This window comes from Apodemus sylvaticus, chromosome 9 (assembly GCF_947179515.1).
Source record: "Apodemus sylvaticus chromosome 9, mApoSyl1.1, whole genome shotgun sequence".
Taxonomy (NCBI): Eukaryota; Metazoa; Chordata; class Mammalia; order Rodentia; family Muridae; genus Apodemus; species Apodemus sylvaticus.
In genome coordinates, this window is record NC_067480.1 from 81972122 (window position 1) to 81999685 (window position 27564).

At 44.5% G+C, this 27564-nt stretch overlaps 3 protein-coding genes across 6 annotated transcripts in view; 2 read left to right on the forward strand and 1 right to left on the reverse strand.

Moving 5' to 3' along the window:
• The window catches only part of Spats1 (spermatogenesis associated serine rich 1), a 29542-nt gene extending 18087 nt beyond the window's left edge, over positions 1-11455 (forward strand). Inside the window, exons 5-8 of one of the 2 annotated variants that reach the window (XM_052193606.1) lie at positions 2529-2649; positions 4145-4207; positions 7665-7780; positions 11253-11455. In XM_052193606.1, the coding sequence (XP_052049566.1) occupies positions 2529-2649; positions 4145-4207; positions 7665-7780; positions 11253-11455 (503 nt within the window). The remainder of the gene's footprint in view (positions 1-2528; positions 2650-4144; positions 4208-7664; positions 7781-11252) is intronic. The other variant, XM_052193607.1, reaches the window with a different exon arrangement.
• Positions 11456-13823: 2368 nt separating this feature from the next.
• Positions 13824-21911, reverse strand: LOC127692451 (Friend virus susceptibility protein 1-like). 3 transcript variants are annotated; one of them, XR_007979469.1, is made up of 4 exons: positions 21674-21911; positions 20998-21098; positions 18242-19409; positions 13824-14391 (listed from the first exon to the last, which is right to left on the reverse strand). XR_007979469.1 is itself a non-coding variant. In XM_052192816.1 (3 exons), the coding sequence occupies exon 3, from the start codon at positions 18795-18797 to the stop codon at positions 17238-17240; it is 1560 nt and encodes a 519-aa protein (XP_052048776.1). In that variant the 5' UTR covers positions 18798-19409; positions 21018-21098; positions 21674-21911; the 3' UTR covers positions 13824-17237. The 3 variants fall into 3 exon arrangements, 2 of the variants coding, with proteins under 2 accessions (XP_052048776.1, XP_052048775.1); XM_052192816.1 differs by having other exon boundaries at positions 13824-19409; positions 21018-21098; XM_052192815.1 differs by having other exon boundaries at positions 13824-19409.
• A 142-nt stretch (positions 21912-22053) lies between these two features.
• Cdc5l (cell division cycle 5 like) overlaps positions 22054-27564 on the forward strand; it is a 40333-nt gene continuing 34822 nt past the window's right edge. Inside the window, exons 1-4 of the mRNA XM_052192346.1 lie at positions 22054-22361; positions 24993-25096; positions 26541-26702; positions 27250-27377. Coding sequence (XP_052048306.1) covers positions 22317-22361; positions 24993-25096; positions 26541-26702; positions 27250-27377 — 439 coding nt within the window. The 5' untranslated portion in view covers positions 22054-22316. The remainder of the gene's footprint in view (positions 22362-24992; positions 25097-26540; positions 26703-27249; positions 27378-27564) is intronic.

Consider the following 27564-nt stretch of genomic DNA (forward strand, 5'->3'; position numbering starts at 1 on the left):
AGGCAGGCAGATTTCTGAGTTCGAGGCCAGCCTGGTCTACAGAGTGACCTGTCTTGAAAAACCCAAATCCAAAAAAAAAAAAAAAAAAAAAGATCCTAAGAGGCTGCTGAGTGCGGGAGGACCATTTATGGCATTTCTTATAGAAATACCCATGCAGGAGGAGGCAGTCAATGCCTCAGTGATGAATAAGGGCTTTGTAGAAGTTGTGTGTAAAAAGAAGTAGCAACTTCTTTTGTAAAAACTCATGTGAAGGACAAATGGATTTTCAAACCCAGGATTTGATTTGTCTGGGTAAAGAAAACACAAAAAAACCATTCTGGGGAAGCTATAAACATGGCCTCAGATGTGGGGTCCCCGCAGGTGTCCTGTGCCTAGTCCTGGTCCTGAACTTCCCATTCATCAGGAGGAAATGCAGGGCTGCAGAGATTTCTCAGTGGTTAGAGCACTGGCTGCTTTTGCAGAGGACCAGGGGACCTGTTTTTATTTCCAGCACCACATGGTGTCTCACAACTGTCCATAATTCCAGCCCCAGGGGATCGGATACCGGTTCCTGGCCTCCACCAGGCACACATGTAGTGCACATGTAGACATGCATGTAGGCAAAACACTTACATGCATAAAATTTTAAAAAAACACGAGGAGGAAATGCAGGGCAGGAAGGGTCTGGCAGGAACATGAGGACCTGAGTTCAGATCCCCAGCACCCACGTAAAAGCCAGCAGCAGTGGCCATCCTCTGTAACCCCAAACAGAGGCAGGCTGAGGTGGCAGATCCTTGGAGCTTTCTGGTCAGTCCTCCGGCCAGGTGAGTTCAGTGAGAGAGTCTGAGTGTAGACGTAAGGGAGAGTGCATCTGAGGGAAACATCCAGCATTGACTGCTGGCATCCACACGTAAGATCACACATACTCATTGCACATACCAAAAGACATGTACATGCATGTACATTACACACCCGCATGCATTCCAAACGGGAAATGCACCACATTCGATTAAGACCCAGAATGTCCACAACTTACTTTTCTCCTCACTCCAATGTTATACTCCTTGTGTTATTTAGAGTTGAAGTCAGAATGCCATACACACAGGGACCACTGGAATAAACAGAACTTCGTGAATTAAACTAGCAAATCCAGCACCTTATGATAATCACGTCTCTGTGTTTAGTCTTAAACACATCAATCATAGAATAAAATGGTGCTCGGTTGGTAGAGGGCTTGCCCAGCGTGCATGAAGCCCTGACTCCATCTCCTGTGCTGCACAAACCAGACGTGGTGGTAGCCCATGCCTGTAAATGCAGCAGACGGGCAATGTCCTCAGGGCGATCGGTGGTTAGGGGTCATTCACAGTGAGTTCGAGGGCAGCCCGGACTACAGGAGACCCTGTCCCAAAACACAGAGTTCCAACCCAAACTTCAGATCTGCACACAGCTCTGTTCTCATCAGACCCACAACTGGACAATACAGGGAGGGGGAGGAGGAGGAAGGGGAGAAGGGGGGAGGAGGGGGAGGCTTGGAGTGCCTAGGCTGCAATGGGAGATCTGTATCACACTCCTCCCTTCATGGCTGGCTCAGTGATAGATGCAGGAGAGGGGGGCAGAAAACTTGTAAGAGCCAGGCAAGAATGACTTCAAAAGAGGTGTGTGTGTGTGTGTGTGTGTGGTGCTTGGAATTGACCCGAGGTCATTATATATGGTAACCAAGTGAGCTATAATCCCAGTCCTCCAAGTTGTTGTTGTTGTTTTTAGACAAGGTTTCTCTGTATAGCTCTGACTGTCCTGGAACTCTGTTCTGTAGACCAGGCTGGCCTTGAACAGAGATCCACCTGCCTCTGCCTTCCAAATGCTGGGATTAAAGGTGTGCACCACCACCACTTGGCCATGTTTTCTTTTTTAACTTAAATTTTTATTATTTGAATAAAATAATAAAAATTTAAGTTAAAGGGATATGTACCTTGATCATATCCACACGTTGCGCCTTACCTCCCATCCTCTTGGAACTCCCACCCCCATCTCCTTTCCACCCTCAATCCTTCCTTTTAAAAAAATTATTTAGTGAACTTTTAACACCTACTGGGGCTATCCATATGCATATTGGTGTGAGGTGGTCTGCGGGCGTGGGGACCCTACCGGTGGCCATCCTCTTAAATAAAAGCGACTGTCCCTCTCCTCGAAGGTATCAACTGCCAATAGATGCTCAGGGCCTCAGAAGCCACCCCCAATCTATGCTGAAAAATGCAACTGGCAAACCTTGCACAGCTGCTGTGAGCGTCTGTGCGCTGCAGCCGTGCTTCACCCAGGGGACGGCTCTCCACGCCCGCTCTCTCGCAGCCCTCCGTGTGTCTAAGGAATCATACCTGAGAACACAGCATAGGAAAAAGACAGTCCCGTGAACTTGACCTTCCTAAGGTGGGATAACAGATTTACCTCACGGTAAACACGAGGGGCCTGACTGTCACCGTCAGGCTGCTGCTCACGGCAAACGGGGCATCGGCTTTAGCCTTACATGTGACACTTCCTGACCTTTCCCACAGATATCGATCCCAGAAATGGAATCCCCAAATTGACACCAGGGGATAATCCGTACATGTTCCCAGAACAGAGTAAAGAGTTCTTCAAAGCAGGAGCAACTCTGCCGCCGGTGAACTTCTCACTGTGAGTCCACGCTCATTCCACAGTTGTATTAGCCGTCTCTGCTGAGTGTGAATTAACAGTATGTCATTAGTCATTTTGTTATGCATCTTGGTGTGTCTGCGTATGTTAGAAGCAGGTGTGTATACTCACACATGTGCATGTGGAGGCCACAGGGTGTCCTTTTCTATCACTTTTTGCACTTATGTTTTTAGACTGGATCTCTCTGAACCCAGAGCTTGACGCTTTGTCTAGGCCAGCTGGCCTGTGAGTGTCTAGGATCTGCCTGTGTCTGCCCCTATTGCTGGGGACACAAGCATACCCCAGTGTGCCTGGCTTTTATGTGGGTGCTGGAAATTTGAAACCCAGATCCTGTTGCCTTCATAGCAAGCCTCATACCCACAGAACCTTTTCCCTAGTCCCTGTATAGGAATTATCCTTTAAAGGGGTGGGTGGCAGTAAGATAGAATGGAGTGGGAATTCCTTAAAGAGTTCATATCTACTTAATTTGTGCCTATAAGATACAAGGAGGGCTGAGGATATAGTTCATTGGTGGTGAACTTGCTTAGATGTGCAAGGCCTTCACATTAACCCCTAGTCAGGACCACAAAAAAGGCACCATACTTGAAACACACACACACATTACACACACACACATATATATAAACATATATCATATACACACATATATACACACACACACATATATATATATACACATACACATATATACACATATCACACATACACATATATACACACACATCAGACACACATATATATACACATACACATATATACACACATCACACACATATATACACACACATCACACATATATACACACATACATCACATACATCATATATACACACACATATATACACACATCACACGCACACATATATATACACACACATACACACACATATACAAACACATCACTCATACACATAATGTCAATGGGAGGGAGACTATTTGGGGAAGAATTGCAATAGTAAGGAGGGTGTAAGAGAGGGTAGTGGGGGAATGAATATGAGTTAACTCCAATGATACACACATATGGAAATGTCATGAAACCCATTACATTGTCCTTTTAAAACTTGATAAAGCCAGAACTAATCATTGTTCATTTTGTCTGATGTCTGTTACCACACACTTGTAGTCTTGGATGCTTTTGTACCAAGTCTGATTGCTAGTGACTGGTCTGTGGGTTGACTTTAAAGGTGGGGATGCACTTAGGACAATAAGATCAGAGAGAAGAGTCATCCAACCAAAAGAACAAACAGCCGTTGTATTAAATTGAAAATATCTAGAAAGCCTGTTCCTCGGGAGTCAATGATCTTGATGAAACATGATACAAAATGAAACATTGTTCTCTGTACAGTCTTGAAGCTCACTTTCGAGAACTGATACCAGAAGGTAGGACGTGTTTTGGACATGATCATGTGTTGCTCTCCATGCTTTTAGAGACCATAGCAATTTTATGGTTGTTTTTACTGTTTTGTTTTTCCCCCAGGGGACCTTATGAGAAAAAATTCGACACATTTATCCCGCTTGAGCCACTTCCGCAAATTCCCAAGTGAGTTTTTTTTTTACCAGGTTTTCTGTAATCCCATCTCTGTGGAAATGACATACTTTTCTCCCACGGAGGAGCCTGCAGTCAGTCAAACCACGGGGACCTTTTGTGTCCCAGCAGGAGGGTCAGTGCAGTAGACATGGTGGACAGTTGGAGAGACCTATAGAGGTCAAGGGTCTGTGGCATCTGGCAATGTGAGGAGGACAAATTCTACATATGACACTGGCCAACTGCCAGATGCCAAGGTGCGCTTGGGTATGCATGGGAAGGGAGTTTACCCGGAGCAAAATGACTGCTACCCAATTTCCAGAATATTAGAGCGTTCTGGAAAAGAAAAACACACATTTAATGATCCCAGTGGGGGAACTTGGTTAGCACTTCAAAACCAAACAGGAGGCTGATAGAACATCCCTGTACTTGAGGGAAGGACTAGTCCTTTGTTTTTATACTAAGATTGAGAAAAAAAGGTATGCATGTCTAGAGGCGCATGTGCCACGTGTTCGGGAGTTGGCTCTCTCGTTTCACATGTGGGTCTCAAGGCTTGAACTCACGCTGTCATACTTGGCAACAAGCACCAGCATCCACGGAGCCATCGCAGTGGCCCTAATTCCACGCATATAGAATTGGATATTTTTTAAATTAAAAATTATGTGTAGAGGTGTTTTTCCTGTATGTACATGTGTGTACTGGGTGTCCAGATATCCAGATAGGGCTTTAGATTCTCTGAAACTGAAGCTACAAATGGTTTCAAGCCGTAGTGTGGGTGCTGGCCAGGCATCAAACCAGGGTCTTCTGGAAGAGCAGCCAATGCTCCTAACTATGACTGAGCCATATCTCTAAACCCCTGATTTCAAACTTTTGCTCTGCCCATGAAATTATTTACATATTCATTTACCTCTTCTCCCTCTCAATTTTTGGATACAAATAGCCTCGTGTAATACAGTGAGGCAGGCACATGTGCTCCCGAGGCTCACACACCAGCATTCAGTCTCGGTGGGAATAAGCCTTTTATTCTAAGCTCGGCACCTCTAATGCCTTCATTATGCCTCATTATTCCTTACAACACACAACTAAGCTTCTCATGTCTGCACTTTCTTTTTAAATAAACACTATTCTAGAATATCCAAAATGTCAGCCACTGCCTAATCTTACCATCCTACCCAAGTATTTTATATTTTACAAATTGCCTCTTATAAATATATGAAAATGTATTTGCATGTATGAATCATAAAATACCAAGCAGAATGGCTTTTCTATTGTGTTATGCTATATTGTACTATATATAATACGTATATTTTTACATATATGTACTTTACATATATATGCATATAAAATACATATAGAGTTTCTCTGTGTAGCCCTGGCTGTTCTGGAATTTGATTTGTAGACCAGGCTGGCCTTGAACTCAGCAATTCACCTACCCCTGCTAGGACTGTTAGGATTAAAAGTGTGTGTTACCCCTTCCCAGCTTGGTCTTTAGTTTTTAAAGGTCTGATGCTTTTGAGTATGTTTTGACTGTTGTTAAGAGGTCTCTAAGGATAGTTTAGAGCACCTAACTACCCTCTTTGGAGTCTTTCTCAAATACTTGCAGTAATCAATGAAGAGCTCTCAGCTTTGCTGGTGGGATCTAGAAGGATTCTTCAGTTTTCTGTGAGAACTGGGAACAGTGCAACTCGTACCTTAGGGCTTATTTGATATACACTTCCATATCACAGTTCATTGCTGAAGGAAGTCAGGACAAGAATTCAAACAGGGCAGGGTCCTGGAGGCAGGGGCTGATGCAGAGCGGAGCCCTAGAGCGGTGCTGCTCACTGGCTTGCTCCTCACAGCTTCCTCTGCCTGCTTTGTTGCAGAACCTAGGACCAACAGCCCAAGGATGGTGTTACCCAGAATGGGCTGGGCCCTCTCACATCAGTCACCAATTAAGAAAACGTCTTACAGACCTGTCTAAAACCCCCATCTTATGGCGGCATTTTATTTTTCCTTCCTTCCTTCTTTCTTTCCTTCCTTCCTTCCTTATTTTTTCTTATTCTCTCTCTCTCTCTCTCTCTCTCTCTCTCTCTCTCTCTTGGCTTTTTCTTGCTTGAGGTTCCCTGCCCAGATGATGTTAGCTTGTGTCAAAATGACATAAAACTATCCAGCACAGCACACAGTAGACTTTGTCTGTCTAGTAGATTATTGTCCTGTGGCACCCCACCCTATGATATGTGTCTTAACAGCCAGCAATCCTCAAGGGAACTGATATACAAATTTCAGAAGTCCGTTTTCTGTGTAGCTCCTCGTGCCCCCCCTCCCAACGTTGCCCCACTGTTTCTGTGCATCTAAGGTTTCCTAATGACGTATCTCTGGCTCTTCAGACCCGTTGAGAGCACTGTGCTGTCTGCTTGGTTTGCCCATTTCTTCAGTTTTGAAGCCGATTTGCAGGTGGCCTTCTATGTCCCATGTTACTGGATGGGTAGGCTTTATACAATTGCATTACTCTCATTATATCTCTAAATCTTTGTTTTGTTTTTGGATTTGGTTTTTTCGAGACAGGGTTTCTCTGTATAGCCCTGGCTATCCTGGAACTCACTCTGTGGACCAGGCTGGCCTTGAACTCAGAAATCCGCCTGCCTCTGTCTCCCAAGTTCTGGGATTAAAGGCGTGCGCCACCACTGCCCGGCTATATCTCTAAATCTTAAGATTACAACTCTCTGGGGCTGGAAAGAAGGCTCAGTGGTTCAGAGCACTGGGCATTCTTCCAGAGGACCTGGGTTTGTCTCAGCACCCACAGAGCTGTTCATGACCATCAGCAATTCTAGTTCTAGTGACTCTTCCACATTCTGGCCTCTAGGCACATGATACAGATGCATATGAAACTCCCATACATATAGTTATAAAACTTGAAAATGAAGATTACAACCCTTGTTCTATTCCATCTGCACAGTCTGTATTTAGGTCTGTCTTTTTAAATCTACATTTTTACTTTTTTATTTTTAAAGATTTATTGATTATATGTAAGTACACTGTAGCTGTCTTCAGACACTCCAGAAGAGGGTGTCAGATCTTATTAAAGATGGTTGTGAGCGACCTTGTGGTTGCTGGGATTTGAACTCAGGACCTTCAGAAGAACAGCCAGTGCTCTTAACCGCTGAGCCATCTCTCCAGCCCTTCATTTTTATTTTTACATTTACTTAGCGTGTGTGTTTAAACATGTGCATGCCAAGGTCAGAGGTCAACCTTAGGTGCTAGTCTTAGGTGCTGGCCACGCCCTGCCTTGTTGCATGGTTTCTAGGGTTTGAACTAAGGTCCTTGTGGTTACACCGTAATCACTTTACTCACTGAGTTATCTCCCCATTTCCCTACTGAGGAGACCTCGGTCACTTTATGGTCATGCATGTAGTGCCTTTCCCCATAGATGGTATTTGTAAATTTCACATGGTGTGCATTTAAACTCAGCGGGGCTGTGTTCTTCCTGCAGTTTGCCTTTCTGGGAGAAGGAAAAGGCCAACAATTTGAAGAACGAGATAAAAGAAGTTGAGGAGCTTGACAATTGGCAGGCGCCGATGCCCTTCCTACATGGTTTTTTCTCTGCTGGTAGGTCCAAGAAATCTCAACAAAACAAAGCAAAACAAAACAACAAAACAAAAAACCAAACCCCTCCAGAGACTGGAGGGTTTCAGAAGAGCAATCCTTTGGGAGGCTTCATGTGGCACTAAGAGATGGCAGTGCCTCTCCTGGAGTGGGGGTGCCTTCTGCCTCCAGGAGGTCGTCTGGGCAGAGGTCCTCACCGTGCTCTGAGGGTTGACTGTGTTGCTTGAGCGCTGTTGGGCTTGCGAGGGGACACGCTCTTTAATGCTGTGCCTCTATCCACAGGTTCTTCCAACTTTGCAAGACAACACTGAGCAGAGACATGAGCCCCCCAGCATACGCTGACTGCCCTCCCAGCCAGCCTCTGCCATTCCTGGGCGGGTTTTTTTATTCTTTGCTTTTGACATTGTCTCTGTCCTAAACCATTTGTTTGACTCTAACGAGGAATCACCCTGTTTGGCCCTGTTTAACACTCAACTGTGGAAACTTTGAAGCTGTGTAGAAAAGTTGCACTAATCATAAAGCAGACACCTGGGCGCCCCCATCTAGTCTCTCCCATGGACGACATGTATGCTGGTGCTTTTTCGCCCTCTCCCTCTTGCTGTTTGCTGACCCACTTGCCAGCCAGTGATACACATCCGAATCCTTTACACCTTCAGGTCGACCTTAAACATGTGTCTCTTGAAGTGGGGGATATTTTCTAACCACCATATGCAAATTTTCAATGCAAACTTGGTATTTAGTACCGACACTAATACACAGCTCATGTTTGGTTTTACTTAGATGCTACAGGTTAATTGTGGCAGGCAGGCATTACAGAAGTGTTTCTGCTTCCTCAGACTGCTATTACAAAATATTAGAGACTGGGTAGATTATAAACAAGAGGAGTTCTATAGTTCTAGAGCTTGGAAATTCCAAGCCCAAGATGGAGGCAGACTTGGAATCTGGTGAGGCACTGCCTTCCTGCTCTGCTCTCATATAGGGGGAGGGATGAAGTTGGATCTCTGAGGTTATTTTTCCTTTTGGGATGGGGATTGTGTTTGTGTGGTGTGTGTATGTTGCTGTGACAAATACTCTAACGGGAGCAACTTAAAAAAGAAAAGGTTTATTTTGGCTCCCATTACCAGAGGGATGCAGTCCACTGTGGTGGGGAAAACGGAAGGCATTGTGGTAGCAGAGGCTGGCTGCTCACACTGCATCCATAGTCCAAATATGAAGAAGAAGCACCAGGCTATAGAGCCACAGGCCTGCTCCCAGTGACCCACTTCCTGCCCTGAGGCTCCTTCCTAAAGGATCTAATCCACTCCTGAAAGATCACTTAAAACCAACATTACGTCTCGTAGGGACAGTTGACACCACATCACCTCTCATTAGGCTCTACCTAATCAAAATCTTATCAATTTTCTTTGTTTTCTCCCACTCTCCTACAGGGTTTCTCTGGGTAGCCATAGCTGTCCTGGAATTCACTCTGTAGACCAGCCTGGCTCTGCCTCTCACGTGCTGGTATTAGAGGCGTGCACCATCAGGCAGTCCTATCAGTTTTCAACGTCACTGTATGGGACAGTATTAATTTCCTTCTCATTGGTGTATCAGATGAGAAGCAACTTGAGGGTTATTTTGGCTTATAGTCTTAGGGGACACAGTCTGCCACAGTCAGGGAAGGTACAGCAGTGGCAACATGAAGCTTCTGGTCACATGGTATCTACAGTGGGGAGAGGAGGGGTGAACACTGGTACTCAGCTGGAGCTCTCATTTTTATTTCATCTGTGACCCACGGGAAGATACTGCCCATATTCAGGGTGGGTCTTTCCTCCTTGGTTACATGTCCCTAAGGAAAATGCCCTTGGGTACACAGAGTATGTTTCCTCTAAATCTAGTCAAGGTAACAATAAAGGCCAATCACCAGAGGGACCAAGCCATATCTAAGCTACAGCAATAGTAAACTTAACAAATTCCTTAAGAGATTTATGAGTATTCTGTAGCATCTCACAGTACTTCCTACAGTTTTACTTGGAGGGATTTACTTTGGTTGGACTATTTCCTTTTGATCTTGAGCAATTGGCTCCCAAAACTTAGCTCAGTAGAGGCACTGTCTGCCAAGGCAAAGTATTTTCCAGTTTTATACTCAAGGTCTCAAGGTCATGTAGCAGGTCTGTGGGGCTTTTCTGGTCTGACAATCAAGATAGTGTATCTGAACATACAAACACCTCTACCTTGACTGAGGAATGTGCCAGAGATGTGTGGTGTACTTTTTGACCCTACGGGCCAAGTTCCCAGTGGATTTAAAACAGGACAGGGAACTCAGAGAGATTACTGGTGTCCTTACAAAGCAGGACGATCCCACAGTGAGTCTCCAGGACTCTATCTCGAGAGCCTTAACGCTGAGGTTCCTTTACTTGAACTCTGTAAGAATCTGTACGTGAAAGGCAAACATTTGGGAGTGTACAAAGGAGCCCAGCCTATGAATCTCTTAAACTATCAGCCAAATAGCCCAATGCCTCAATTTCTGAGTAAGAGTGCCTATCTTTACCAAACTTAGAGTGTGCTCAGGGTCAACAGATAGTTCTATCCCAATAGTAAAAGCAGTAGTGTGGCATGTTTATTTGGCTACAAATATGAATAATGATAGTAACAGAGATTTCTGCTATGGATAGTCAGAGCACAGCTGCACTAAATTGAGTTGTTCTTTAATGGGGGTTCACACTTGATCTTAGCCAAAAGTGATTTTAATGGGGTTTCAAATAGAACTCAGAATTCTGCATTTATATTAGCCAGATTCAGAAACTTACAGCGACAATAAGGAAGACAACATAAGGAGATGCAGGGACTAAATAAGCCTTTGGGATGATGGAGCTGTGCGTGAAGGAAGGACACGTGATCCCAGAGAGATGGCGGTGCCGTCTATAGGGCTCCTTGAAGCCCATATGGTACTATCATATAATTAGGAAGCGAACTAAACCTCCCTCTAATGGACACAGCTGAGGGATGTAAAGTGAGCTGTGTGCCAGTCAGATGTCAACCCCTACTTACCTACTGTGCAGTAAACTTCCTATACATCCATACAGATCAATCAGTACTAGTTCTTGGAATAAGAAATTCACATGGAACTACAGGTTTTACAGATGCTGATGAAAAGGCCTATGATGTAGTTGGCAAAAAGTCTGGGGCATAAATATATGTATGTGACAAAAGAAAACCTCTCTGAGACATGAACATGAGACCTGTGCATTCAGGGTCTGGGGGATACTGGTCCCAAACAGAGCAATGAACTCAGATGACTCTTGAATCCCTGGGGCCTGAGGAAAAGCAGATTCTCTTTGGGAACACTGTTCCACCTCAGGGCACAGGAGACTCTACAAATGAGACCCACAAAGATGAACTCCTGAGGAAAAGATTAAAAACCACAGTTGGATCCACCACAAAGAAGTGCTGGCGGCTGAGGCTCCAGCCACGTTAGGTGACTAAGACTGTTTTGCAGGGACTGGGGAGATGGCTCCACGGTTAAAGGTGCTTGCTGCTCTTCCAGAAGGAACAAGTTCAGTTCTCAGCACCCAAGGGAGGCTCACAACCCCCTGTAGTTCCAGCATCAGGGGGTCTCAAACCCTCTTCCTGCCTCATCGGACCTCCTCACACGTGTTGCGTACACATGCACGCACGTTACATATAAATAAAAAACCTTAAAGAATGTTTTTGTAATATGGTATTAATTACTGTGGTAGGGTGCATGCAATTCATTTTGTAGTAAAGATGCTAGGTCATCAGTTTTCTCAGTGCTGCTAATGTGTACATGAGAGGAAGAGGCTAGGCTTCTCTCTAATTGAACACATTTATCTGGGGAGATTATAAGGACTAATACTCTCCCCACCCATGTCCTGATGTTGCTGTTGACTTTCACCCCTAATTTTAGGGCATTAAGATTTTTCTGTGTAGTCTCTTGGTGTTAGAAGAGGGCTTGGTGAGGGCTGGTGACATGGCTCACCAGGTAAAAGCACTGCCCGGTGACGTGGATCTCTGCAGCCCTCTGGGGAAGGGGACAACTGACCCCTGAAAGCTGTCTTCTGACCTCCGCGTGGATGCTATGGTTTTCAGCACCCCCTCTCCAGGAATAAATAAAAACGAAAAAATAAAGGCAAAACAAGTGAGCTAAAAGTTGATATTTAAGTATTTTCCTTAGATAAGTAAATGTCAACTCAGTCAGATCCAGTTCCATGTTATTATGGTCACAAAATGGAGAACGGCACGGCCTAAAGTTTCCTTTGTAAGCCAGATAGACCACTGCTGTCCTTCTGGGGCCAGGCTCGTCCAAATGATGTTTCTTGCATGTCAGTAGCTATTGTGTGAAAAAGGGTCTCTGTGTCAGATCAATTTGGAATTTTTTTTTAAAAAAAAGATGTTTACTTATATATTTTAGGGCTTTGTCTGCAAGCATGTCTGCACACCAGAAGAGGGCATCAGATCCCTTAATAGATGCTTGCGAGCTGCCATGTGGGTGCTGGGAATTGAACTCAGAACCTCTGGAAGGACAGACAGTGCCCATTACCACTGAGCCATCTCTCTAGCCAATTTGGAAATTCTTTAAAACAAAACAAAACAAAACAAAACAAACAAACAAACAAGGGCAGGCGGGGAGCCGGCTCAGTAGTTAAGAGTGTTTACCATTCCTGTGGGGGGATGGGCTTGGTCCCCAGCTCCCACCTGGTGGCTCCCAATTATTGTAATTCCAGTTCCAGGGCATCCAACACACATGCAGGCAAGACACTCATATGAATCAAAAAGGAAAAGAAATGTGTATTAGATCTCTAGAGCTGCCATGGTGTAAGGCAACAGAAGTGGGTTTTGGGCCCCGGTGGCGGCGCAGCCAGAACATGCACTGGCAGAGCAAGAGGATGCAGGTTTGGCTCCCAGCACCTGCAGTGGCTCACAACTGCATGTCACTTCAGCTCAAGGGATCCAAAACTGTCATCTGGCCTCCTCAGGTACTGCACAAGTGTGCACAGACATACATGCAGGCAAAACACCCATACACATTAAAGAAAAAAAAAAGTAAAAGTCTTTGAAAAAACAGAGAAATGGATTCTCTTTTGACTTCAGAAGCAGGGGTCTGAGGACAAGTTGTTCTCAGGGTCGGGTCCTTGGAGGTTCAGAGGAAGAGTGCACCTCATGCCTCCCTTCAACTATAGCACAGCAGTTCTCAAGCTGTGGGTCACAACCCCTTTGGGGATGTTAAACGACCCTTTCACAGGGGTCAACTATGACCATCGGAAAACCCAGATATTTTTATTATGTTTTCATTAACAGGAGCAAAATTGCAGTCATGAAGTAGTAATGAAATAGTTGTATGCTTGGGGGTCACCACAACCTGAGGAACTGTATTAAAGGGTTGCAGCGTTAGAGGGCTGAGACCCACATCTGTCTGGGAACCATCACCCCTCACTGGGCCTCATTCTGTACACACTGTTCACACTGTATATCGGTGTCACTTTTGTTCTTTTTAAAGGAATATATGAATGTTATCTTTTATAAATACTTGTTTTATAAGACTGGTTTTCAGGCTATGAGCTGTTTCCAGCAAATGATTATCAGAACATATGTACAAGCACACATGGGCCAGGGACATGGATAATTCAACATTATAGCTATATATTAGCTTAATCTGGAAAACCTGATCATCCGGGCTGGGCATGGTGGTACACACTTTTTTTTTTTCTTTCTTCAAGACAGAGCTTCTCTGTATAGCCCTGGGTGTCCTGGAACTCTGTAAACCAGGCTGGTCTTGAACTCAGATCCACCTGCCTCTGCCTCCCAAGTGCTGGGATTAAAGGCGTGTGCCACCACTGCCTGGCTAAGTGGTACACACTTAATCCCACACTTGTGAGGCAGGGGTAGGAGGATTTCTGTGAGTTGGAGGCAGTCTGGTCTACATAGCAAGTTTCAGGACAGCCAGGACTACAAAGACCCAGTCTCAACAACAACAGCAGCAGCAACAACAGCAAACCCAACCCCCAAACAAACAAAACACAACAAAACAATCACAAAAGTTGATCACATGGGAGGTCCAAGGCAAGTAAAGTTGGTTTTAATAGTGTTCTCTTAAAGGCAGATTAAACAAATTAACAATTAATTAAACAAACAGGCAGAGCACATAGGACAGCAGTCTTAAGTGACCTCAAGGTGTATTATTAATTCCACCTGTGAGGGCTGGTAAAAAGTTCGTCTCTTAGGATGTAAGAGATATTTTTAATCACAATGCATTGCCACAGTTGCTCCTTTTGTTTTATTTATTTTATTTATTTATTTTAAACATACATAATTTTTTTTTTGAGACAGGGTTTCTCTGTATAGAACTGGCTGTCCTAGAACTCACTTTGTAGACCAGGCTGGCCTCGAACTCAGGAATCCGTCTGCCTCTGCCTCCCGAGACAGGCCTGTGCCACCACCACCCGGCTTCTTTTTGTTTTATTAAAGAAAACAACCCATGTGGATGGAGGTGGTCACTGGAGGTGGTCATGGCATGACTATAAGGATAGCCTTAAGACACCACTTCATTCTAGGTAGTCCTTCTGGAAAGTTGGCAAAGGTGTACCAGTGCTTTGAGAAGGAAAACAGAATGGTGTTACCTGTAAAAGACCACACCTTAAGAGTTAGTTCTGTACTAGTTAGGGTTCTCCAGAGTCACTGAACTTAAAGAAAGAATGAATTAATCTCTCCTCAACCCTACCCTCCCAAGAGGATTTATTGGAATGATTTACAGGCTGCAGTCCAGCTGATCCAACAATGGCTAGCTGTGAACAGTAAGTCCAAGAATGGCTAGAGAAAGAGGCTGACTGTCCCCAGAATAGGTCATCCTATCTATTTGATTACTGAACTCCTTAGCTGAAGTCACCATTTGATGAGCATTTACATGGTAAACAAGTATCTTCTCATCCTTTGCATATCCAAATACTTCCTTCTCAGATGTTTTTCTCACCAATTTTCCAATCATGATCTTTCCATGTCCATGACTACCCAGCCAATCCATTTTTCAGCACATGAATCAGTGAACAATTGTTTATCTGGCCAAGTTCTGCCCACTGTGAAGATTTCCCTTTGTCAGCATCTTTCAGAGTTATCTCAAAAAGGGTTTGTAATGCTGCAGCTGCCCACTTTTGGGTGGTGACTGTATAAAGTGCACAACCATCAGTAAACCAGGTCCTAGTTGCCTCTTCCTTAGTAAGCTGATTGTAGGGAGCATCCCATGAGGCTACAGGAGCATGCTTGGCAGCAAGACTGCACTGTAACAACAGCAGAAACCATAGGCATTTGGGCAATGTCACTTGTGTCATCAGGACTTGCACAGGTCCAATCATGTATATATCACTTTCATTTTTAAAAAAAGATTTATTTTATGTATATGAAATTCAGACACACCAGAAGAGGGCATCAAATCTCATTGCAGACAGTTGTGCGCTACCATGTGGTGGCTGGGGATTGAATTCAGGACCTCTGGAAGAACAGCCAGGGCTCTTAGCTGCTAAGCCATCTCTCCAGCTCTATACCACTTGAGATTTGATAATGGATTGCTGCTGTGCATATCCTACTTTTATGATTTGGTGGGCTCAATAATACTCAGCTCAGAGGTGATGGGCACCTCAGGTTGCATGGCTCATTGTCAAATGTTGTTTCCACTGAGGCCCAATAGCAGGCCAAGAGCTGTATTTTAAAGGGAGAATAGCTGTCTGCTGATGACGGTAGAGCCTTATTCTAAAATCCCAATGGTCTCTCTGATAGGTATGCCAAAGCTCCAAACTGCATCCCTGTCTATCACTGACATCTCAAGTACCATTAGGTCTGCTAGATCATAAGGTCCAAGTGGTAGAACAACCTATACAGTAGCCTGGATCTGTTGAGCCTTCTCCTGTCTCAGGCCCCACACAAAACTAACAGCTTTCCTAGTCACTTAGTATATGGCCTGGTGTAAGATACCCATGTGAGAATTGGAATGCTTCCAGAATCCAAATAGGCCCACTAAACGTTATGCTTCTTTCTTGGTGGGAGGTGGGGTCAACTGCAATTATTTATTCTTCACCTTACAAGGAATATCTCTGTATTCCCCACACCACTGGACTCCTAAGGATTTCACTGAGGTAGATAGTCCTTGAATTCTGGTTGGATTTATTTCCTATCCTCTGATATATATACACGTGTTACCAATAAGTCCAAAGTGGTTGTTACCTCCTGTTCACTTGGTTCAGTGAGCATAATGTTGTCAATATAATACACCAATGTGATATTTTGTGGAAGTCAGACAATCAAGATCCCTTCTAAGTTATGACACAGAACAGGAGAGTCTATATATCCCTGATGTAAAACTGTAAAGGTATACTGTTGGACTTGCCATCTGAAAGGGAATTGCATCTGGTGGTCCTTATGAACAGGTTCTGAGAGGCATTTGCTTGGTCAGTAGCCTTATACCATGTAACAGATTTATTATTTTGCTCAAGTAAGGACACTATATCTGGTACAGAAGCTGCAACTGGAGTTAATACTTGATTGAGTTGTTTTTTTTTTTCTTTTCAAGACAGGGCTTCTTTGTGTAGCCATGGCTGTCCTCGAACTCAGAAATCCACCTGCCTCTGCCTCCCAAGTGCTGGAATTAAATGCGTGCACCACCACCGCCTGGCTTGAGTTTTTGATGGCCAACTGTCATTTAACTGGCCAGATAGCAGAGTTAAAGGGAGATGTAGTAGAAACCAACGTGCCTGCATCTTTGAAGAACCTGATGCTGGCACTAATTTCTGCAGTTCCTCCAGGGATGTAATACTGTTTTCAATTCACTGTTTTCTTTGGCACAGGCAACTCTAAAGACTTCCATTTAGCCTTTCCAACCATAACAGAACTCACTCTACAGGTCAGGGAATCAATGTGAGAATTCGGTCAACTTCTAAATGTATCTATCCCAATTATACACTCTGGGGCAGGATGAGTTCATGAACCTATTTTGAGTAGGACTTCAGCCAAACTCCAATAATTACCTGGCTTCCATAAGCCCCTACTCTAACTGGAGGGTCACAATGTTATTTGGGATCTCCCAGATTCAGTGCCAATTCAGAACCAGTATCTAATTGACCCTGGAAACTCTGATTGTTTCTTTTCCCCCAGTGTACAGTTACTCTTATAAAAGGCCATATGTCCCTCTGGGGGAAGGACTGGAGACCAATTAACAATAAAACTTTAAGGTGTTTTAACAAGGTCCTTCCTCAGGGGAACTTGGCCATTCCTTCATTCAAGGAGCTCTGGGTCTGCAAACTGCCTCAAATCTGAAAATTGATTCACTGGGTAAGACTGCCTTGTGCCATGATTCAATGTAGCCTTTCATTTGTTGGAGAATTTTTCCGCTTATACAGATCAAATATTCAGTAGACTTCTTATCTACTCACGCCTGGAAACACCATGAACGATGAGCCAGTACCAAAGGTCCGTAGAGTCATGCCATTATGAACATTGTGTTGTCTATGCTGCCCATACAATAGTTATGATCACCTTGCTTTTGTCGATTCAATGCTGCCACTGGGCTCCTGCTAACCCGAGGACCAATTAAGCCCATTGTATTTAATTCATCTAATTGTGCAGCAGCATCTCCAACCCTAAGGTTTGGCACAAGCAAAAGGGAGAGAACAAAACTCTTCAAATGTGCTGGTGCCCCTCTCACCATTTTGCGTCTTATTGGATTAGTGAAGGGCATGTCTTCAGGGCCTTCCCATTGTTGAGCGTTAGGTTTTACACAGTGTATCCACTCTAGCATTGCAATTTCCCTGAGCCTTAAAATCCCTTCCTCAACACTAAGCCAAGGGATATCAGGCATCTCCAACTCCTTCTCAGTTGGCCATCTTTTGATAAACACTTCAGCCAACCATTCAAACAAACTTTTGACACCTTTTTGAACTGTGCGAGCTTCCATATTAAACCTAGAATCTCCACTTAGAGGGCCCATGTCAATAAACTTAGCCTGATCTAATTTTATGTTCCTTCCACCATTATCCCACACCCTTAAAATCCATTCCCACACATATTCCCCAGATTTCTGCTTGAATGAATTAGCAAACTCATTAAGCTCCTTAGTAGTATAGTGTATTTCCTCATAGACTACACTTTCTACCTCCCCTATAGGAGCTTGCTTAGCCTTAAGTCTGGTAATAGGTCTAGAGGCAACTATTTTGGGGCTCTGGGAGACATCAGTATTGTCTTGCCTGGCATTTCCTTCAGAGATAGTCACTGCTGGTTCAATAGACAATAAAGGATTAATTTCCTCAGTAAAAGGTGAAGAAGGCAGTATTTCAAGGGGTGGGGCTGAGGGGACTACTTCCTCAGGTGAGGTAAACCCTTGAGAATCTGAGGATTCAAAGTTCTCAACTTCAATAGGGTCCTCCCACACATCCCCATCCCAAGTTATAGGATCCCATTCTTTACCAGTTAACACCCTTACTTTACCTGCTGACACCCTCTGAGGCTGGGACTTGAATTTTCCCTGTAATTCAGTTAACCTTATAATGAGAGCTTCAGTTTGATTTTCCATACATCGAGCTTTGTGGCTGCTGGAGAGAAGATTCTCTTCCAGGGAATCTTTAGATTTTGATTTAGAAACCTTTAGATTTTTTACCAGCATCTGAAGTTCATCAATTTTATCATTAAGTTCTTTGTTGTCCTTCATCATATTCTGAAGTTGGTTAATTTTATCCCGGAGTTCATTCCTATCCTTTATCAGTTTATCCAGAGATGCTAAAAGAAACCAACCAGCAGCATCATTTCCCTTATTTTCCCCCAAACTGTCAAAAGTTTCATATACAGGGTCACCTAATCCACTGTTGCTCACAGCTGTTGAGTCAGGATAATCAAATTCATTTATCTCTTTAAGTTTGTAATACAGTTCGTACCATGGGCTTTCAGTACTCTCCGAGCTCCCAGGAGAGGGGGTGACTGCAGAGGCTTCGGTAGCTGAAGGAGCTGGTGGACTGAAATGCCTATTCCAGATACTTAAAATATTCATCTTTATACTCCTGTTTCTCTAGAATCACTTCTGATACCAAAATCTGTATTAGTCAGGGTTCTCCAGAGTCACAGAACTTATGGAATGAGTCTCTCTTTCTCTCCCCTTCTCCTGTAGTCCAGCTAATCCAACAATGGCTAGCTATGAACAGAAAGTCTAAGAATTAAGTAGTTGCTCAGTCCCACAAGGCTGCAGTCTCAGTCCACGCTGCGGTCCTGAAGTAGGCTCTAATGCCGGTGAAGGAATGGATGTCCTAGCAAGTGAGGGCAAGCAGACAAAGAGCAAAAGCTTCCTTCTTCCACGCCCTTACACAGATGTCCAGCTGAAGGTATGGATCATATTAAAGGTATGCCTTTCCTGGACATACCTCAAGATTTGGATTAAAGACTTGTGTCTTTCCACCTCAAGATTCAAATTAAAGGTCTGTGTCTTCCCACCTCCAAGATCTGGATTAAAGATGTGTGTCTTCCTACCTCAAAGGTCTGGACTAGAAGTAGAGTCACCCACGTTAAGCAGACAATCTCTCACAGTTGTGCTCTCCATTTCTGGGTTGTAGTTGATTCCAGATATAGTCAGGCTGACAATGAAGAATAGCCACTGAAGCCCTGAAAGCTATAGAAAGGCATTATCAAACATCATTTGCAACTGTTTGTTTTGAATAGGGTAACTGTGGCAGCTAGGACAGCTACAAAAATCATTCCAATGAACCCTTTAGAACGTGTATGTCCTGGAGCATATCTAACGCGTTTAAAGTGGAGCCCTTATGCCACAGATCAGTCAGATACACAGGAATGCAGGCATGAACTTTTCGTCTAGGAATTAAAACAGGAGATAAAAATCACTGCATAAGAGGAAGTGTGGTGAATGGGTGAGAATTAAAAGTATATGCCCCAAGTCAGTGGAGCAGTGGTGGCACACACCTTTAATCCCAGCACTTGGGAGGCAGAGGCAGGCGGATTTCTGAATTCGAAGCTGGCCTGGTCTACGGAGTGAGTTCCAGGACAGCAAGGGCTATGCAGAGAAACCCTGTCTTGAAAAACAAAAACCAACAAAGTCTTCAAAAAATACAATTAAAAAAAAAAAAAAAAAAGAGTACATGCCACTTTCCTTATGAGGACTGCTCACTGGCTGGAGAGTTAGTGCCACACTATATGGTCTCGCCTTACCCCATCACATCTGTGAAGACCCTACAATATTTCCAAATTGGTACCAAGGGCTAGAATGTGAATGTATCTAGTTGGAAATATATTTCAACTCACAACAGGGAAAAAGAGATTTCCTCATAGTACTAGTTTTTATTGGCTTTAATTTTGGTAAAGTGGAGGATGGGAAATGCGAGGTCTTTTTTCTGTTTGTCTGAAGTGAAATAATCACGAACCATGCATTTATGGAGTTTCCCATAGGACTGATTTTTCTGAGGGACATTTGGGAAGATGTATGCTGGGTGAGTGAGGAGGAAGATGTGGAACCTATCTCTTTGTTTCTGGATATGGAGCTCTGATCTCAGAAGCTCCAGACTTTCCATCTACTGCATCCATCTGTGTTCAAAACTGCCAGGGGCCTGTATGGCAGGCACTTGGAGGAGGTCTGATTCACATAATAAAGGGGGCAATGTTGGCGCATCTGACTTGAATTCACACCACAGACATGGCACATGTCATATATTTTTGGTTGTGAGCCTATCCTTTAATGGCTGAGCCATCTCTGCCAGTAGATCTCAATAGGTTGCTTAAGTATGTTCTGTTCTCAAAATACCAATCCTTTGTAACAATTTTCTAGCAGGTGACATTAACATGTCTTAAGGAGAGACAGACACCCTTTTAAAGTTAGCATAAAGATGATCAAAAGTTTAGTGGCAGTCCTGAGTGGAAGAAGCCATTGTTGTGAATCTTTGGAATAGCCTATGTGAAAGGGCTCTGATAGAGGCCTGGTTCAACTGCGGATTTATAAGGACTTTCAATCACAAATAATGGAAAGCTAACTCCAATGGCTAAATCCAAAAGGGGGAATATGGAAGGAGCTATGACTTGGGAATGTTCTGGATCCAGGGACCATGTTGTGGCCAGAACCTACTTCTAAGTCTTTAGAGTTTATGTTTCCATCCTTCACTGTGTCTGTGATGTTCTCTCTTCCCAGCTTGGTCTCCATAGTTCAAAACACAACTGTTAGGTGTCACACAATTGGTAGGTTAGAGACTTACCAGCTAGCAGAAACATTGACCTCTTTTGGGTCCTAGCGTTAAAATCCCCAGGAAGGAGTCTTCAGCTTCGCATTGATCTGGCCAACCAAGTGGTGTGTGACCTGGGTGTGTGGGATAAAAAAACCACACAACTAAGTGATGATGGCAGGAGGTAATGGTTACACATCTTTACAAGAAAGCATTGCAAAGAGTACCAGAGGCAGAAAGTGGCTGGTCCCCTGTCATCCTGTCAGCTGACAAGAGTGAAATGAGATTGTAGGTCACTAAACCCCAGTGTTCTTCATAACAGTGCACTACCTCCCTCTCAACTGAAAGCAGTGATATTCTGATACAATTTCCTATTTCAAGAAAAAAAAACAGTAACAAAAATCGAATCAGAAAATTCGTCATGTCTTCGAGAAAGGGGTAAACGGAAAAGGCACAAACTATGGCAACAAACCAGAGCCGCTTTGCACGGAATAAAATCTTTCCCAGCGACCTGGGGTGGCACCAAGTACTTGCTATGGAATAGTGAAGAAGTCAGCGTGGGAGGGAGAGGAGAGAGCAGAGAGTTTGACAAACTCCACCTCACCGAGGTTTTGTGCAATCGCAGCTGCCCTCTGATTTTAAGAACAAGTGTTTGCCCTTAGTCCCACTCTTCAGATGTCGACACAGGGGCCAGACTCCCGCCACTCACCCAGTCTGTTCCGCAGAGACTCAACTGAAATGAGTGACCCTTTCTGAGGGTTCCTAGGGCCCTCTCGAACCCTTCGGGGGTTGAGGTGAAGTCCGCGTGGCCCTTCTAGGAAGGATAACGAACACTTTGAGAACAGTCGCGTCACCCAGGTTAGAGATTGCGAGGTTCTTGTCGCTGAGACACCCAGCACGGAGCCATGTTAAATTAACAATGCTCCCTTGAGATCAAGCGTGCTTCGGAACGCCACGCCCCTGATGCTTCCCCGCCCCCGTACCGCCTCCCGAGTGACGTCAGGACCAATCCCTTCACTGCGTTCCCCGCCAAGGTCCACCTCTGGCATCTCGCGAGAATTTTGTTTTCCTCTGACCTGTCTCGGACCTGCGCGCGACGTCAGGAGCTTGGCCCCTGCGCTTTGCTGATATTCCGTCGGTCTTAAGGTTCCAAACAAGCTGCGTCTTTTGCCTTCGGCCGCTAAGATCTCGCGAGATTTACCGGGGGCTGCCCACGCCGCGCCTGCGCAGATCTCTTCAGAGCAGAAGGTCGCTCTTGGAGGAAGTGGCCTCTTTGCGTCCCGTGACCGAAGCGCCGTTACTACTTTCTCGAAGCTCCCCTCGGCCGCTTGCCGGGACACCCCGCCGCCAAGATGCCCCGGATTATGATCAAAGGGGGCGTGTGGAGGAATACGGAGGTGAGGCAGCTTTTCCCGCCGTCCGCAGCCCTCCGCCGGGTCCAGTAGCGTGTGCGCAGGCGCGGGGAGCTCCGGGAGCCGTGGCCGTCCCGCGGGGTCTGCGTGGGGACCCTTGCCATGCGTGGGTGCGGACGCGGGTCACCTGGCTGACCTCCGGGGCGAGGTCGCGACTTGTCGCTGGCACTCCCCGCCTGGCATTTGCTAGGCCCCTAAACACTTATTTGTTCAGTTAGGGACGCGCCCCCTCAATGTCCTCTGCAGCCCTGTGGCGGCCCCGACGCGACCTCCCCGGGAGCCTGGCCTTTCTCCAGCTCCTTCCTTTCTCAGCACGTACGCGGCGCTTCGCTCTGCTCGAAGCCGCAGTGGCTGTAACTTTGTTTTGCAGTGACTTCCTTACAGCCGGGCAGGCTGCGCGTTTTCGTCTGCACCTCTCTGCTTATCTGGTACCCGGGCATAGTCTGTGCTCTCTGCAGATCCCCAAGGTCCTTTCTCTTACCTTTCCAGTCGCACCACCCTTGCCGGGATAGAAGCCAGTTATGTAGTAGGTTATGTCACGGTGAGCGGGACGGGAGAAGAAAGAAAGTAAAATAGAAATTAAGTTAACGCGCATTTTATCGAATGCGCTGATGAATGAGTACCTTTCCGTCTTGTGCTTTCTCGAGGTAGCTCCTTATTGCTTGGCATCATTCTGACCATCCTCCAAACTTAGCTGAGAACGTCTCTTACTTGTCCATTCATTAATCGTCCCGTTGAGAGTTGGTTGTTTAGTGGTTTTGTGGCACCCATATTTCATTTGTGCTACAGCTTACTTTGATTTCGCAAGCACTTCTGTGTGGTTCAGGCTGAGTTACTTCTCAAGAGCCTCAGTTTACTCATTTTTATAAGACAAATAATAATATCTAAGCTCTTGAAATGAGTTGCCAGTTTGGAACATTGCAAACACATCTGGGTACATTAGTAGGCTTTCAGTAAAAATAAGTTACTGTTGTCCTCATCAGTACAGGAGGACCAGTCTTTGGCATTCTAGTATGAAGCAGGTTGCTTGGTGATGTTTGGGAGTGCATCTTGTAGGCTAGGTACCTGCCATATGTATTTGGTCGAAGATGTGGAAGTATAGAAAACTTTACTATAGTTACAAATGGAGGCACTGAAAAGGGACTTGCATGCACTAAGGCAATTTAAACTAGAAGAGGAGGCTTCTGAGGAAGAAACAGAATCACAAAAATCAAGTAACAGCAGGATTCCTCTGTAGTGATCAAAACCCTGCAGGTGTGTGTGTCTGTCTGTCTGCCTGCCTCTCTGCCTGTCTGTCTGCCTGAGATAGGTCCTACATAGCTTAGATTGGCTTTGAGCTTGCTATGTAGATGCGGATGACCCTTAACTTCTGATCCTCCTGCCTCTACTTCTCTCGGGCTGGGATAACAGATGTGTACTCTTATGTAAAGTCGTATGGGAATCTAGCCCAGGTCTTACTGTGTACTAGGTGGGTACTCTACCAATTAGTAGGGAGAGAAGATGGAGTGGAGCGGCTTAAGTGTAAGACAGGCAAGTCAAGTTCATTGTGGAAAAAGCCTAAAAGTGCTCAAGTGCGGTTATCTATGACTCTTAACGTTTGTGAGTTCACTTGGCAGGTTGTCTGGGGATTGGGCTATACTTTGGGTGCACTGGTGAAATAGGTTTTGGAGATTGGGGTAGACAGGGTAGACTGAGGTGGAGTGAGCTGTGGATCCTGGGCTGTCGTGAGTAGGATGCCTGCCAGAGAGGACATGTTATGTTGAACCAGAGTCTCAAGTTGCTTCTTTGATTCTCTCTCCTGGAGTCTATAAGGCCAGGTTCAAGGTAGATATTCAGGAAGCTTGTGTTGTTGTTTTGAGTAAATATGTAAATGTATGTGAATTTTGTGAAGAGAATGGCAGGTACATACTGGCAAATAATTTTGTCTGTTATAAAGTAGTGTTTTCAACATTGACTTTTCCTACCTTCAGTTTGTTGAGGGGCAGGTAAGGTGTCCTTTTTCTGTTTCTTTTTTTTCCAAATAAAAAGTGTCTGTTGGAAAGAGACAGGCTGCTGGGCGGTGGTGGCGCACGCCTGTAATCCCAGCACTCTGGGAGGCAGAGGCAGGCGGGTTTCTGAGTTCGAGACCAGCCTGGTCTACAGAGTGCCAGGACAGCCAGGGCTACACAGAGAAACCCTGTCTTGAAAAAAACCAAATCCAAAAAACCAAAAAAAAAAAAAAAAAAACAAACCAAAACAAAAAACCATATATTTTTATTTTTAAAATTATGTGTCTGTACATGAGTACAGGTGCCTTCAGTGGCTAGAGGCTTTGGATCCCCCCCCCCCCAAGTTGGAGTTATAGGTAAGTTGCCTGGTGACAGTGCTGGGAATTGAACTCACAGTTTTTGCAAAAGAGCAGTACATGCTCTTAACCACTGAGCTGCCTCCCAGGCATCTTCTGATTCTTCTATGCTAGTTATCATTAACTGTTGAAAAGTTTCCATGGCTTTTTTTTTTTAAATATGATCCTATGTGGTGTCTCTACAGGAACTCTGCAGGTACTAACTTTTAAGTTTTGTCTTTTTTCATTTGGAGGCTTGTGACTGAATGCATTCTCTTTGGTAACTCTTCTAGGATGAAATTTTGAAAGCAGCGGTAATGAAATATGGGAAAAACCAGTGGTCTAGGATTGCCTCATTGCTGCATAGGAAATCTGCAAAGCAGTGCAAAGCCAGATGGTATGTACCAGTCAGTAAGTGGGAAACAGCATGAACCCCATTCCCATTGCGATGTGTGAGATAGCTCAGTCCCCTCCACCTCCCACCCTCCAAGAGCATGAACTGTAGTGGGGGGGGAGGGGGAGTATGGAGAGAGGTGCCTTTAGATGTATGCACCACTTGCTTCCTGTGTCTTAAGCAAACCATTTTCTCTTCTCTTTACCCTGCCTGTTTTCTCACAACTTAGCACTAATTGATCAGTTGTGAATCATTGTCCAAGTGAGTTAATATTTTTATTTGAGAGTGCCTTGTGAGACACAATACAAAATCTTAGGTAGCTGGGCCTTGGATCATTAAATGAGTTGTGATCTAAAAGTTAATAAATTGGTTATTTTAGGACTTATTTTCCCAAAGAAATAAATGCTAACAGTGCTTTTATTTATTTATTTTTTTAAGGGCCAGGTCACAGTGGTTAGTTTCCTTGTACTAGGGCAGCAATATTGCATAAATGCCATGTTCCACCCGTGTGTCACCTTGTTAAGTCACAGGAGGATGGTAGGCACGAGTGGTGTTGACTTGAATGAACCCATCTCAGCTGCAGCTCATGTGCTGTGAGGAACATCATTTAGACTGTATGAAGTGACCCAGATTCTGATGGTGGGAAGGGTCAGATGCAGGGCAGAAGGAAGGTGGCTCTCAGGCTGCAATAGTTTGATTCCCTTCCTCTTAGTGGCCTTAAGCCATTAAGTTTCAGCCTAGGACAGATTCTCACCCAGCTAAATACCTATAGACAAGGCAGATTGGGTAGACCTTAGATGATGGAGGATGCTGTAGGAGTTCTACTTTAAAGCACAACAGATGGATGCACACAGCTCTGGAACACTTCGTGGTTTAAACAGATGCTTAGAGAAGTAATTGATGATGCTGTGGGACTCAAACATAAGGAAGGGCAGTGAAATTGTAATATAAACAATACAAGGACCATTTTTTCCCATAAAAACACCTAGAACGACTGCTAGGTGTGGTAATGTATACCTTTGCCAGCATGGAAGGCAGGGGCAGGCAGATCTCTTGAGTAGGAGGCCATCCTGGTCTACAGATGGAGTTCCAGGACAGCCAGGGCTACACACAGAAACCCTCTGTCTCAAAACCCCAAAAAACCCAAAACAAAACACCACAATTACCAACAAAACCCAAACTAAATGACAAGAAAAAAAAAGATTAAACAAAAATAAATACTAGTTAAAAAAGTCACATGATTGCATTTTGCACTTCAGTCTATTAGGTTTTTAAGTATTACTGATCTTACATACTTAAAATGCATTTTAATGTGAAGGGGGAAGATGAGTAAGTTTAACTTCAGAATGAATTTGCTCGTCAGAAATAGTGGTTGAGGGATGAGAGCATGTGATCTTAGAGTCAGTACATGGTAGCTGACTGATGTTTGCTGTGTTGTCTTTAATAGGTACGAATGGCTGGATCCAAGTATTAAAAAAACTGAATGGTCCAGAGAAGAGGAAGAAAAACTCTTGCACTTGGCCAAGCTGATGCCAACGCAGTGGAGGACTATTGCTCCGATCATAGGAAGGACAGCAGCCCAGTGTCTGGAACACTATGAATTCCTCCTGTGAGTGGTCCTCTCCCCAGAGAGTCCTGAAGACTGTGTGTATATATGCTAATGTGCTGAACAAACTTAGAGCATTTCCACCATAATTGTGCCTGTGCATAAAACCAAAGAAACAAAAGTCACTGAATTCTGTATTCCAGATGTGACATGGTTGAGCAAAATTATGTCTTCTGCCTCTCCTTTAGAAGGGTTGTTTACAAAGTGTGCAAGTCACACTCAGGAGAGTGAGTGAGTGCATGAGGCCCCATCACCTGCACTGCTGAGAGATGATTAGGCCCTTCTTGTTCTGTTCAGGAGTGCATTTGTCTGGATGTTCTGCACTTGTGAGGAAGGGCTGTGTGTTTCATCATGAGTGGAAATACTGAAATTAGAGAATTTTAATGCTGTTTTATTTACTTGAAGCAACTGTAAAGATGCTGTTTTCCATAATACTCATCTGTTTATTTTGGGAAAGAAAGAGTGCCAGAGCTAGAACTTTGGTAATTCTCATACTAAATGGTGTGATACTGTGACTAAACTCATCTGGGATTTGTTTTTTTCCACCAAGTGACAAAACTGCCCAAAGGGACAATGAAGAGGAAACAACAGATGACCCCCGAAAACTTAAGCCTGGGGAGATAGATCCAAACCCAGAAACCAAGCCAGCCCGGCCTGATCCGATTGACATGGATGAGGGTAAGTGGAAACTGAAGTGCTTCTGCTCACAGTACGTGACTTAGGCCTTCTTCACATTCTTCTTAGTTCCTCCTAAACTCTTGACTGTTGAGAGCCCCAGTTCTGTCAGTGGTTATTCTAGGTATCTCCCTGAATATGTCTGGTCCTATTTTTATTAGAGTGACAGCTTTTTTGACGATGCAAAAAA